At 35.0% G+C, this 15,374-nt stretch overlaps 1 protein-coding gene across 1 annotated transcript in view; it reads right to left on the bottom strand.

Moving 5' to 3' along the window:
• LOC125664350 (leucine-rich repeat and coiled-coil domain-containing protein 1-like) overlaps positions 1–15,374 on the bottom strand; it is a 123,441-nt gene continuing 108,067 nt past the window's right edge. Inside the window, exons 23-26 of the mRNA XM_056152159.1 lie at positions 14,209–14,303; positions 13,485–13,622; positions 13,171–13,306; positions 1–800 (exon numbers count right to left, since the gene is read on the bottom strand). Of these exons, the coding sequence (XP_056008134.1) occupies positions 675–800; positions 13,171–13,306; positions 13,485–13,622; positions 14,209–14,303 (495 nt within the window). The 3' untranslated portion in view covers positions 1–674. The remainder of the gene's footprint in view (positions 801–13,170; positions 13,307–13,484; positions 13,623–14,208; positions 14,304–15,374) is intronic.

The raw sequence follows: 15,374 nt of genomic DNA, 5'->3' as shown, positions 1-15,374 counted from the left end.
TTCGTTTAGTTCTTTTTTTTATTCAAGTTTCTCTCGTATGACATTCTATAACTAGCTGTATCATGCTGCGAGCTGCTCTTTAATTACGGTTTGATAAATACATGACCTAATATGTTATCAAGTACTTATTTTTAGAATGAAGATTCTTAGATAAAGTGGGCATTTCATTACTATGCGATCCATGGAATGATTTTAAAAGTCCTAGCACAAACAACCCCAGATGTCCAGCATGGAAAATATATTCTGAAGTCAAGTGGTAACTATTTGGATAAATAGATAAAAAAAAATACATATAAAAACATTCACACAGTAATAAAAACGTATCCCATTCACAAAACTTCTGTATCATCCCAAAGACTCTCTTCAGGATTACATCTCCCTGTATAGTCATGAACTTCTCCATCCTTACAGTCCATCACAAGAATACCCCACATCCACAAATCCACTCAAAATATTTCCTACATTTCTAAATATTGTGAAATATTCCCAAAGATTCAAGATTTTTTCTCTTGATATCTTGCAAATATATGCATATCAACAGATACAAGCATCTTGTGGGAGCTTGGGCATCTCTGACCGGTCAATTCGATTTGTACATGTTCCGTCTGTAACTGCAGCTGACCAGTTCAGCTGGATGGTCACGCTGTGTTGGTTTGTGATGGTTGACCTGCCGTTCAGATGAGATCAGATTGGAGTTCCGTCATGGCTCGAGTCAGTCGTTTCACCTTGTCCTCCATTGTTTTCTTATTGCTCTGAGTTTCCTGCAAAAGTTCACGCATCTCATCTTCTACAGCTGCAATCTGCAAAACAACAAATTACCTTTCTATAATGGACAAGGACGTTTATTATGACTGCGATGCACTTGTTGTATGACACTGCAAACTACATGGAGATTCTATTACACAAAAAAACACAAAACCAGTTTACCTGGAAAATCATGTTAACAAAAGAATTCCATCGGGTTTTGTACTTTGTACCTACAACTCTTCTCTAGTCGTGGAATCGAGGCACTCAGAATCAGTGCTTTATTTTGGCTGTGTAATCATGACTGGTCAGATTATGTGAACATTAATTGTTCTTAACTTTTCCTCAATTTCTGAATACAGTTAGAAAGGACTTGGGTCACTATAAGAATAAAACTGCAGTGTTGATTTCCAACATTAAGTGCAGGGTAAATCTATACTTTTATCAGGCTATAATGTCAATCTGATTAAAATCAGCTCCTCGATCCGCTCCTTTATTTCTTTTGATTTGTTGCTACTCGAGTAGATTGGCTATAATGTACTGTAGGGATGACAATCGAATACAGACCTGACAGTCGGTTAACCGCGACCCACTCTGACTCATTCACTTGTTAACTGTATCAATATACATTTTGGTGATGAAGTGTTCGGTTATATTTTCTAAAGTAAACTCAATTTATATACACAAAAAGACTGAAAATAAACTTTTTTAATGTCTTGTACTTATAATAATAATTGTTATATTCTATTTATGTTTAATTGAAACATTATATGAATTTTATTTCAATTTCAGCAAGCAAAAATACAAAAAAAGAAGAAGAAAGCAATGAAAATGAAACATGCCTGAGATTAGCAACCACCACCCATTTTTTAAAAATTACCCAAAACAATAAAAATCAGGTGCAATTACCAATTTTGAGTATGCTGATTTCAAATCTGGATTCCTTTTACTCCAATTTCTTATAGAAAATGAGGTATAGTGTCTTAAACACCCCTACCGTCAGGTTGCCAAAAACGGAAAATGTTTCATTTCGCATCAAAAAGTGACCCAACTTTATTTCTTGAAACACCATTACCCAAAACAATAAAAAGCAGGTGTAATTACCAATTTTGAGTATGCTGAATCCAATTCTGAATTCCTTTTACTCCACTTCCTTACAGAAAATGAGGTATAGTGTCTTAAACACCCCTACCGTCAGGTTGTCAAAAATTGAAAATGTTCCATTTCACATTAAAAAGTGACCTGAAAGTTATTTCTTGAAATAAGGCATACAACAGAAAAGGAAAACAATTAATACTAAATTGTTCCATGAACATTCTTAGTTGTTTTGGAAAGAATATATCTCACCTCTGGACTTCACAGATACAGGAAAGGAAGAGGAATACGGAGCGGATCAACGATCTTAAATTTAATCAGATTGGGCCATAGCCTAATGAACTGATGAACAGATGAACAGGAGCAAAAGTAAAATTAATAGGAAAACTGATTTATTAAACATCAGCAAGTCTTTTCCGAGAACTTCTGGTAGAGCTGTCGGGGGGGGGGGGGGGGGGGGGGGGGGGGGGGGGGCTGAGTTGCATCATTATCAGAATTTACCGAAACAGTGGACTCTCTGGCCAGTCTGGGGGCTGAGCTAGTTGCATCAGAATTGACAGAAGCAGAATTCTCTGGCCAGTCGGGGGGCTGAGTGGTATCAGAATCTATTATTTATTTATTTTTATTTTTTCAAAATTCAGAAATTTAAAAACTGCATGATCACATTTTTTTGTAACACTAATAATTAATGTCACTTTATTGTGATGACTCTTCAAGTACAAACCATGATATTAAAAAAAAACTTTAAAAACTGCATGATCACATTTTTTTGTAACACTAATAATTAATGTCACTTTATTGTGATGACTCTTCAAGTACAAACCATGATATTAAAAAAAAAATGAAATGAAATGATAGATAAATAAATAAATAAAATATTTGTAAGTTACTTTATTTATCCAGGGACCTATATACTAACTATAGTATATAGGTCTCTGATTTATCTGTAAGTAAGTCACTAATTAAGAAAATTGCATCATCTGTAGCTTATGACCCCTTTTGCCTTGCCTTGTAATTGATATTGTTGAAAATTTGGCAAATAGCATTTTTAACCCCCCAGTCCATACCCCACTTTTTTTTAAACGCTAAAAATCCAGCTAATTCAGTGAGGAAGAAATGTCGCTACCATATTTCGAATTTCCTCTAGACTATATCAAATTAAATACCGCACTGCTATCAGTCACAGATTGACACTGGTAGGGGTATGGGGACCTGGTCTGTGAGTGTGATGGAAAAGATTCTGATGAAAATAAAGATTCACTCATCATTCAAAAATGTATAAACATTGTGTTAATGTATACCACCGGTACGTTGCGAGTACGTTAATAATGGGAGTTATCTTTCCCTGGATATCTAAATCAATCAAATACTATATGAACACGGGCAATTATCGTCCATGTTTGACCTCAGTATAATTTATCCATGCATAAAATGTATTAATATGTCACTCTTTGTTGCGTATTTCACCGTTAAGTAAATGTTTACATATACTCGCTCTGCTTAATCGTTCAATCTCAAAGAGATTTTCTGGAATGTGCCTAATTACGTGAGATACGCTAAATATAGCTATTTTAGATCCGAACGATCAACTTCGCATCATTCTTAGGCTCTAGGTTTATCCATACTAGCCCGTAAAAAATGGGGTGGAACCTCGTCCCACTTTTCCTGTAGAAATAAAAATAGAACATGACGTGCCACCTAGCGAGCGTAGTTGTTGCTACTGAGATATAAAAGTATAAAAATGTCACGAATGAGATGTCTCAAGTTCTCCCTGTATTGTCACCACATCAGAATCAGAACTTTAAATGATAGAACTTTAAATGATTGAACTTTAGATGAGCACGTAAGGACGAATAATGTATCATCATTAAGATTGCATGACTTCCTTTTGAAACAATATCAGGATAGCAGTACTTGTAGACAGCGCAGTGCCACAAATGAGCTAACTTCCATTTATTTTACTATATCATTCATTGAAAACAATCACTTTTCTAAACCATAACTTATCAAGATTCAATTTATAGTAACTTTTACACCATTATCAGCAATAATATCTGCAGTTTATGGTCTCATTTTATTTTCCCCTATAAACAGCCATACACATAATATGACTGTAACACCATGTACACTCTATGTTGTCGTTTCACTCTTACAAAGGATTATAGAATGACTGTAACATCATGGTACTCTATGTTGTCGTTTCACTCTTACAAAGGATTATAGAATGACTGTAACATCATGGCACTCTATGTTGTCGTTTCACTCTTACAAAGGATTATAGAATGACTGTAACATCATGGCACTCTATGTTGTCGTTTCACTCTTACAAAGGATTATAGAATGACTGTAACATCATGGCACTCGATGTTGTCGTTTCACTCTTACAAAGGATTATAGAATGACTGTAATATCACGGCACTCTATGTTGTCGTTTCACTCTTACAAAGGATTATAGAATGACTGTAACATCATGGCACTCTATGTTGTCGTTTCACTCTTACAAAGGATTATAGAATGACTGTAATATCATGGCACTCTATGTTGTCGTTACACTCTTACAAAGGATTATAGAAGGAAATGGACTGCTCACAGTTGATGTTAAATTTCATTTGTCATATTTCTGCAAACGCTGGGGAAAGTTTTCAAAATCATAACAGAATTTATGTGAAGATGTTTTGTAATAAAAGTTTTAGATTTCATACAAATTTGAGTAAAAATAAGTTCAGAATGACTGTTCACACAAAGGATATTTTTCAATGAAATATATAGCATGAAATGTGAAAGTGGATTCATTTATGGCTCTTTGCTGCTCGGTATAAGATGATGAATTTTACGGTGAGGATGCCAAAGTGCTTCCACCAGACCAGGTGACCTTGAAAGTGGGTCAACGTCAATTCTTTTAAATCTAATCTAATGGATGTCCGGGTAGTGCAGAGGTAGCGCTCTTGCTTCTCAACACTGTGACCCGAGTTCGATCCCCGTGATTGGCAGTGGTTGTATGTGAGAGGGTATGATGGTTGCCCGCTCAGATACGTGGGTTTTCTACAGGTACTCTGGTTTCCTCCCACAGAAATGACCCCCTAGCGTAAACATCTGTGCATCAAAAGGACCCCATTGGAAATAAGCTTTCAAGGGTTATCCTTGGTATTTATGTATGTATGTTTGTATATAACGAATAAACATTTATTTTATTTATCAGCTGAGTAGCTTTGTAGGTTGAAGTGTCGACTGCTGACCTTCTACTAAAACTGCATTAAACATGATGTGTTTACGAAACACAGATGCCCTCAATAATGGCCTATTCCAGAGATGGCAAAAGTCACAAGGACAAATATCTTGATACCAGTAGAAAGATCTCATCACAAGAAAAGCTCATGTGCAATATAAAAGCTTTAATATTTACCATTAAGAAGTTATGACCAATGTCAAATGTTTTTAAAGACAAACTCTAAGGTCAAAGTCAAAGGGTAAAAAATTTTGATACCCATGGAAAGGTCTTGTCACAACCCGTGTGAAATATCAAAGCTCTAGCACTTACTGTTCAAAAGTTATTAGCAAGGTTAAAGATTTCAAAAAATAGGTCAAACTCCAAGGTTAAGGTCACAGAGTAAAAAAAAGGTCTTGTCACAAGGAATACTCAAATGAAATATCAAAGCTCTAGCACTTACTGTTCAAAAGTTATTAGCAAGGTTAAAGATTTCAAACAGAGGGACAGAATTATGGAATGACAGACAGGACAAAAATGATAAAGTAAGGTAAGGCCAAGTAAAATTAATTAGTAGATTATCATTCCCGCCCGCCCCTCAAAAATCGCCCTGCCCCGATTTTTTTTATTTTTCAAAATTACGATTTCCGGATATTTTTATGTCCGGTCCGGTATCGTAAACATACTTTGTTTCACTTTGCCTTTTAGAAACCCAAATACACATGTAATTTTGATTTATAAAGCCTTTTCTCAATGAGAGAAGGCATTTTCGAGGTCAAGAATACCATGGCGAAAAATAAAAAATAAAATCCTCCCACCCGCCCCATTTTTTTGTGAAGTTTGAATGATAATCTACTAATTAATTTTACTTGGCCTAAATCAAGAACTTTTCAATTTCAGAATATTATTGTACATATCCTCCACTTTCCATCCATACTAGATTTCTCAGGTATGTTATTTTTTTGTTAATCTACAATTTTTGTTAAAATCTACATGAAAGACAATGGCCGAGAGTAGAGGACTTCTAAGTTTGTGTGATCTCACATTGAAATCATCGTTTCAGATGACACTGATGTGCCTGATAAAACTTTGTTCACAAACTTTGACTGCACCACAAGGTCTTTGAATTCTTGGGAAACAAATGAGTTCCCAGCCTTGATGGCTTTAATTATTTCCAAATCAACTTCATTAGATATGTGAAGGTGCTATCTTATCAACATTCACAGTTTCTGAAACTGAACTGGAAATGAGTTCTGCAGAGTGGGGCTTATCCAATTACAATCAGTTCTACAAGCTTTTTCTATGAAGTTATGTATTGACCTTGACCTTTGGACCCTCAATTCAATAAGGTTCTTCCTCTCTTGAAAACAATGCTACACATGAAGTATCAAATTAATCAAGCGTAAAAATATAGTCTGAGGAGTGTTTACAAGCTCAGTTTTACACATGCACACACCCGCACTCACACAACACACTAAACATTCCCACTACATGTACCTGCTATATCCCCTCTTGCAATGAGTTACGAGGGGAGAATAAATCTTACAATTTTCATTTTATTGGATTAAAAAAATATACACCTATTTTAATTTTATTTTTACTAAAGGATTGCAGCTTTTGCAACGGATCACAAATACAACCCTGTAACCATTCCACTGGTTCATAAGCTATAAAGCACTCCTTCAACAGGGTTCATTTACAGAATCAACAGGGTTCATTTACAGAATCAACAGGGTCCACTTACAGAATCAACAGGGTTCATTTACGGAAGAACATCTAGGGTTCATTTACGGAAGAACATCTAGGGTTCATTTACAGAATCAACAGGGTTCATTTATGGAAGAACATCTAGGGTTCATTTACAGAATCAACAGGGTCCATTTACGGAGTCAACAAGGCATGTGCTGTTGTAATTTTGTTGATTTTTAAGAAAAACTGCCACAAAATGTCCCCCTCCCTCCCCCTCTTTAAAAAATGATGCTCCATTTCTGGCCTTTTTTGATTTGAAAAATGTGGAAACTCAGCATATATATACATGCATTATAACACATTATTGAGAGTTACTAGTATCATTACATGCATTATAACATATTATCGAGAGTTACTAGTATCATTGATAAAAACTACTTTATCAAGGACACTCTGTGTACCTGTTATATACACTTGTTAGACAACCAAAATAAGACACTCCTTTTATTTATTTTCATCCTAAGGCCACCTGCCTTTTCTATTACCAATACAAAATCAGTAAAATATCCCACTTTAAAGTCTGAAAAGTATGCAATGCTTCAATAAACCACATAATTAAGTGACTTAATTGGAAAGAAAACTTTGTTTACTAGTGCATAATTCAAAACATCATTACCGAAACACCTAACAGCAAACCTTGAGAACTACCCAAGGGCAGATCACTCTTATCACACATCTTTTTTATGAAGTAGTGTTCATCATTACCACCACTTCATTTTTCTAACAATCCTCTATTCTGCATCTATGATAGCCTTGTATTCAACAAAAAACGAAAAGTTCATTGCAAATAATGACAAAAATCTTCAATATTACATATTCAATTTTATGGACATTTGCATAAAATTGTGAAGAGATGCACTGTTATAAAAAGATCATTTGGACAAAAAGCATCAAACTGGCTACTTAAATCTAAGCATTCTAAACGATTTACCAGGAAACACACTGGACTTGAAATATATTATGATATCTTTTATTTAAAAAAAAATGGAAACAGAAGAAACAGTTTTAAATACTTTCTTTATAAAGAAACTTTCATGTTATCATAAAAGAAGTTTGTTGCTAAAACAAAAAATAAATGTATGAAATATTACTCTAACATGTCAATACACGAATGCAATATGAAAGTTTTAAAAGCATTATACTGAGGATATTATTTGAAGATTTTTTTTTAAAAATGGCATTTATAAAATATTAAATGCATGCGTTAAGAAAATTATCAAGCGTGATTTATATATCTACCCACTGAATCTATAAGCAAAAAAAAGTAATTTTTTTTGAAAACACATAAAAAATCATCAATAGGAGATTTTGCATGTTTTTTTTTAAGTTTCAGGTTAATCTAGGAGTGCTTACAAAGCATTTTGCATTTAAGAAGCTGAATTGATTATAAAATGTTGAAGTGGCAAGACATGCAAATCATTCAAATCTTACATCAGCAGCACAAGGGAAGGGATGGTCTAGATCGGGGTTTGTTTGATATCTGAATGATTTTCAATTAAAAAACGAGACCATTGCCCTTGAATTTTTTTTAAAGAGCTATAACGCACATAATGAATTATTGAAATTGTCATGAATAAAAACTATAGGAAATGTGGAATGATTTTGTGGTCATGGAAATAGAATCTATTTTTACCTCACATGATAATACACCAGACAAAATTGAAGAAAATGTTACTATAATGATTTAATGTTGATAACTTTAAAAATTAACCTTCCTGATTGAAAAATTGCAGTTTCAATTGAAATTCATTTAGAAAATTTCTTTTAAACACTATGAGACTCATGATCATGAACTACATATTGTGACCCTGTACATTACATATTGTGACCTTGTACATTACACAATGTGACCTTGTACATTACAGGTTGTGTCCTTGTACATTACAGATTGTGACCTTGTACATTACATATTGTGACCTTGTACATTACAGGTTGTGTCCTTGTACATTACAGGTTGTGACCGTGTACATTACAGGTTGTGACCTTGTACATTACACATTGTGAGTTTGTACATTGCAGACTGGTGACCTTGTACATTACACATTGTGCCCTTGTACATTACACATTGTGACTTTGTAGATTACACACTGTGCCCTTATACATTACAGATTGTGACCTTGTACATTACACATTGTGACCTTGTACATTACAGGTTGTGTCCTTGTACATTACAGGTTGTGACCTTGTACATTACACATTGTGACCTTGTACATTACAGGTTGTGACCTTGTACATTACACGTTGTGACCTTGTACATTACACGTTGTGACCTTGTACATTACACGTTGTGACCTTGTACATTACACGTTGTGACCTTGTACATTACAGATTGTGACCTTGTACATTACACATTGTGACCTTGTACATTACACATTGTGACCTTGTACATTACACATTGTGTCCTTGTACATCACAGATGCTTAAATCATTCTCAGAGAGGATGGGGTTTTCCTGAGCATTCTCCACTATTTTAAAAATACTACTGAATAAAGGGAAATATTAGTCCCCTAATCATTTTCACCCATATCTCAGAAGGGCATATTCAAAACTGGGTAAAATTCAAATTGATAATTACTAAAATTGAACAATAAATGGTCTTGGGGAAATCCAGAATAATACAAAATCGTGAAAACAGCAAGGCGTGAAAAAAGTACCCATATTTTTCTTGGAATTTGAAAATGTATGAATAATTGATTAATGGTGAGAAAAATCTGATTGTCTACATTACATGAAGGCTATCATAGTGTCAATGTGCTAATCATCATACTTATATTAATAATGATTTTTCAATGTCATGATAAAATGGCATGCCTGCAATGATTTCATCATCTTTTGTTTTTAACAGATTGTAACACCTGTCATTTTTGACTGCAGGAGAAGGAACTGGTCGATTGACTACATCAGGAAACAGTGAATCTAAATGTTGTGTGAAGAAACGTGGGCACTTAACTGACACTAGACCATTAGATGATGAAATCTTGTGGTTTTACTTTAAAATGTGTGGATACTCAAAAAATATCCAGAGAGAAAAAAAAAATGATGGGGCATTTTCACAATGTAAATCAGATATAAATACACAAACTATATCAAATTCACAAATATCTATCAATACATTTTTGGAATTTTTCAAAATTGTCATATTATTGAATTGAATTTCAATAGAAATATGAAGATCAAGATTTGGGCTGAATGAAAAAGTGATGATTTTAAGGAAGAATTCACAAGATATACATTTAAGTCCTAACACAGCCAGGACAAACAATTTCACAAATAATTCTATTATGTATTAATTCTATAATGTATTAATTCTATAATGTGTTAATTCTATAATGATAACACATTAGTTTTGAATATTCACTTATCTAACAAATTGTGAACTTTTCATGCCAGTGCTATTTCCTATCCCGCTTGACATACTACAGCTCATTCACAGGTAAAAACTAATGGTCTGTAAAGTTCAAATATAGTGTAATGATTGGCTGCTGATGATTTGCATTTAAAGGTCAAGGTCAGATGAGGCACCTGGCCTGATTATAAACATGTCTGTGCATTTGGAAGTTCACCTCTTAGTGACGCATTATCACTGGGGCTATTTTAATCAGCTGTTGGTTATAAGAACCCTTCGTGGTGACAAACTGCACTTACTATAACATGACAAGGTCACTGATCATTTAATCAGCTGTGAAGTGGACTACTAAAGTCACACAGCACTGACTCAACTGACTATGTCAATCAGGAAATACGCTGACAAGGCTAAAATTACGTATTCAAATGTCAGAAGGAATGAAACATGCACGTGTGACTGAAGCACCAATGCATATCTGAATGGAAACACATTACCTATGTAATCCCACGGAAACATATTACCTATGTAATCCCATACAATGGAAACACATTACCTATGTAATCCCATACAATGGAAACACATTACCTATGTAATCCCATGGAAACACATTACCTATGTAATCCCATGGAAACACATTACCTATGTAATCCCATGGAAACACATTACCTATGTAATCCCATACAACGTGCCATCTTCACAAGTTAAACATATCATACCTACTGAAGTCTCATTTGTTACAACCAACATGTATGCCTATAGAGGCACCGGGCAGTGGTGGATTCAGAAAAGTTTAAAAGGAGGGGGTGGGTTGTGACCCAAGTTTGTACCTTTTCTGCTTAAATAATAGGGAAGGGGATTGAAGACCCCAATATGGCAATAAAATGACAATGTTAAACCAGAAGGGGGTTACAATCCCTGCAACACTCGAAAAGGACTCAGAATAATAACAACACCTGCAACACCCGAAAAGGTGTGTAAACTCTGAATAATAATAACCCCTGCAACACCCGAAAAAGGTGTGTAAACTCGGAATAATAACAACCCCTGCAACACCCAAAAAGGTGTGTAAACTCAGAATAATAACAACCCCTGTAACACCCGAAAAAGGTGTGTAAACTCAGAATAATAACAACCCCTGTAACACCCGAAAAAGGTGTGTAAACTCAGAATAATAACAACCCCTGCAACACCCGAAAAAGGTGTGTAAACTCAGAATAATAATAACACCTGCAACACCTAAAAAGGTGTGTAAACTCAGAATAATAATAACCCCTAATCCATCCATTTTAAGGTAAGATAGGCCCTCTGTATTGTTCAAGAAATTTTAAAATTTTACAGAATTTTTTAGTTTTCTATCCAAAAAACTACTATACTTCTTCCTCCATTTCTTACCACAAGAAACTCAAAAACATGATACATTCTTCAACCTCTATGTGGATTTCTCTATGTAGTAGATAGAGGAATTAGTCAGCTCACTCAGATAACCACTTTTTTTCTCTTCTTTCCTTTTATGTCATGTATTCATATTTAGGTAATCATTTTATCACTAATTAGGTGGGTCTTATGCTATATTATTTCCCCTTTTCCTTTTATATCGTATTCATGTGTAGATACTAATTTTAGATGTTAATTTTATGTTTGTGTATATGTTTTAATGCAGGGCCACAATGGAAACTAGCTATATGCTAATTTGTGTAATCCTGGATAAATAAAGGCTATTATTATTATTATTACCACTGAGCTATCTCAGAACCACTATATCACTAGTCAGCTCACTCAGGTGCTCTAACCACTGAGCTATCTCAGAACCTCTATATCACTAGTCAACTCACTCAGAGAACCACTGAGCTATCTCAGAACCACTACATCACTAGTCAGCTCACTGAGGTAACCACTGAGCTATCTCAGAACCTCTATATCACTAGTCAACTCACTCAGATAACCACTGAGCTATCTCAGAACCTCTACATCACTAGTCAACTCACTCAGATAACCACTGAGCTATCTCAGAACCTCTATATCACTAGTCAGCTCACTCAGGTGCTCTAACCACTGAGCTATCTCAGAACCTCTATATCACTAGTCAACTCACTGAGGAAACCACTGAGCTATCTCAGAACCTCTACATCACTAGTCAGCTCACTCAGGTGCTCTAACCACTGAGCTATCTCAGAACCCCTATATCACTAGTCAACTCACTGAAGAAACCACTGAGCTATCTCAGAACCTCTACATCACTAGTCAGCTCACTCAGGTGCTCTAACCACTGAGCTATCTCAGAACCCCTACATCACTAGTCAGCTCACTCAGGTGCTCTAACCACTGAGCTATCTCAGAACCTCTACATCACTAGTCAGCTCACTCAGGTAACCACTGAGCTATCTCAGAACCTCTACATCACTAGTCAACTCACTCAGGTGCTCTAACCACTGAGTTATCTCAGAACCCCTATATCACTAGTCAGCTCAATCAGGTGCCCTAACCACTGAGCTATCTCAGAACCACTACATCACTAGTCAACTCACTGAGGTAACCACTGAGCTATCTCAGAACCACTACATCACTAGTCAGCTCACTGAGGTAACCACTGAGCTATCTCAGAACCTCTACATCACTAGTCAACTCACTCAGGTGCTCTAACCACTGAGCTATCTCAGAACCCCTATATCACTATTCAGCTCACTCAGGTGCTACTACCATTGAACTAAACTGTTTCATTCAAGTTGCTCTTATCAACTGGTTGTTCAAATTAAATGCCTAATTTTAATGATCCAATTAAAACCTATCCTCTGTTTGAATGTGCATATCAAATTCCTATCATCTGATTTAATACTCATATCAAAATTGCTATCCTCTAATTGGATGCTCATATCAAATTCCTGTCCTCTGATTGGATGCTCATATCAAATTCCTCTCCTCTCATTGGATGCTAATACCTGCGACTGGATGCTCATATCAAATTCCTATCCTCTGATTGGATGTTCATATTAAATCCCTACCCTCTGATTGGATGCTCATATTAAATTCCTACCCTCTGATTGGCTTGTTCTAGCTCCATCTGTTTCTCATCTTCCAGTTGAGCCATGTCCTCTCTGTGCTTCATTTCTTTACTCTCCAACTGGTGTCTGAAGGCATCGTCGACCGTCTTCAACTTTCCTATGGCAATGCTAGAAATTAGCAAAGGTTTTAACATCAATTACCAGGTTGTTTAGTATATGCTATATTAACATGATATACTTCATCATCCCCCCCCCCCCTTCCTACGTTAAGATTACATGAAGGCCTGTATTACTACATTAAGACTACATACTTGACAGCCTGTATTACTACATTAAGACTACATACTTGGCAGCCTGTATGGCCTTGTCCCTTTCCTCTGTCAGTTTTCTTTCCTTGCTTTCCCAGTTTTCCCTCATTTCCGTCACCTGTTTCTCTAACTGACCAATCAGCTGTGACTTCTCTTTCCACTTGTTGTTCAGAATACTGCAAGACAAAACAATTATTTTACCATAAAAACATCTGAAAGTTAATGTATTGCAGTTCATAAGAATTCTTGCATAAAATTGTCAAAATTGGGCAGAGCCATAAAGGTCCACAACTGGGTACACTTATTTATTTTCACTCCAGAAATGTTCCAATATTCAATGGGAGCCCAGTAGTGACTATGATGTCATACCTGAGAACCTTTTCAGACTGCACTAGCTTTGTTTTCAGGTCAAACACTGCAGTAAATATGTAGAATTACCTGCAGGCTTTTCTGAATCTCAGGTCAAACACTGCAGTAAATATATAGAATTACCTGTGGGCTTTTTTGAATCTCAGGTCAAACACTGCAGTAAATATGTAGAATTACCTGTGGGCTTTTTTGAATCTCAGGTCAAACACTGCAGTAAATATGTAGAATTACCTGTGGGCTTTTTTGAATCTCAGGTCAAACACTGCAGTAAATATATAGAATTACCTGTGGGCTTTTTTGAATCTCAGGTCAAACACTCCAGTAAATATATAGAATTACCTGTGGGCTTTTTTGAATCTCGGGTCAAACACTGCTGTAAATATGTAGAATTACCTGTGGGCTTTTTTTGAATCCTCTAATTCTGTTTTCAGGTCCAGGGTTTCTTGTTTCAGCTCCTGTTTTCGTTCCCTCAACCTCTCCAAAGTTTCCTGAAAAAGAAGAATTAAAATTTTATTGTCTACTTTGGTTTACATATGAAAAGGGAAAATTTAGAGGTATGAGTTCAATTCGAATTTGTCCCCTGTAAAACAAGTTTCTGTGACTCAATAGAACCATCTGATTATGTGCACTAAAGAACTTAAAATTAACTACATGTAACTATCTGTACTGGGGTAATTAACATTATCTAAGAATTAGTTCCACAGTATTTAAAAATACCTGATAATATAAACTAGAGTATTTAAAAATACCTGATAATATCAATTAGAGTATTTAAAAATACCTGATAATATCAACTAGAGTATTTAAAAATACCTGATAATATCAACTAGAGTATTTAAAAATATCTGATAATATCAACTAGAGTATCTAAAAATACCTGATAATATCAACTAGAGTATTTAAAAATACCTGATAATATCAACTAGAGTATTTAAAAATACCTGATAATATCAACTAGAGTATTTAAAAATACCTGATAATATAAACTGGAGTATTTAAAAATACCTGATAATATAAACTAGAGTATTTAAAAATACCTGATAATATAAACTGGAGTATTTAAAAATACCTGATAATATAAACTAGAGTATTTAAAAATATCTGATAATATAAACTGGAGTATTTAAAAATACCTGATAATATCAACTGGAGTAATTAAAACTACATGACTGGGTTTGAGCCTATATCTTGATCAGGCAAAATCCACAGTCAAAATCTGTGTGTAAAGAACGGCCTAACAATCGGTATGAAACATGCTAGACATCTGGATTAACAAATTTTACCTGATTATCTGTGTTAGAATACATAATATTTCTGACTATCTGTGTCAGAGTGATTCAAACTTCCTGACTAATTTGTCCACAGGATATGTACGCCTCACCGTGGGTGTTCTATTGTAAGGTCAAGGTTATATGGAGGTTAAAATAAAACATTTTCTACACCTGCTCATAATGTCCCCTTCAAGATGTTTCAATGATGAGGGCATCTTCAGCGGATTAGTTAACAGAGTATCCAGAGAAGTAAGATCAAGGCCACACAAAAGGTCAAGGTCAAAATGT

This window comes from Ostrea edulis, chromosome 1 (assembly GCF_947568905.1).
Source record: "Ostrea edulis chromosome 1, xbOstEdul1.1, whole genome shotgun sequence".
NCBI classification, from domain to species: domain Eukaryota; kingdom Metazoa; phylum Mollusca; class Bivalvia; order Ostreida; family Ostreidae; genus Ostrea; species Ostrea edulis.
The sequence above is the reverse complement of the archived record's forward strand: the minus strand, read 5'-3'. Positions and strand labels throughout refer to the sequence as shown.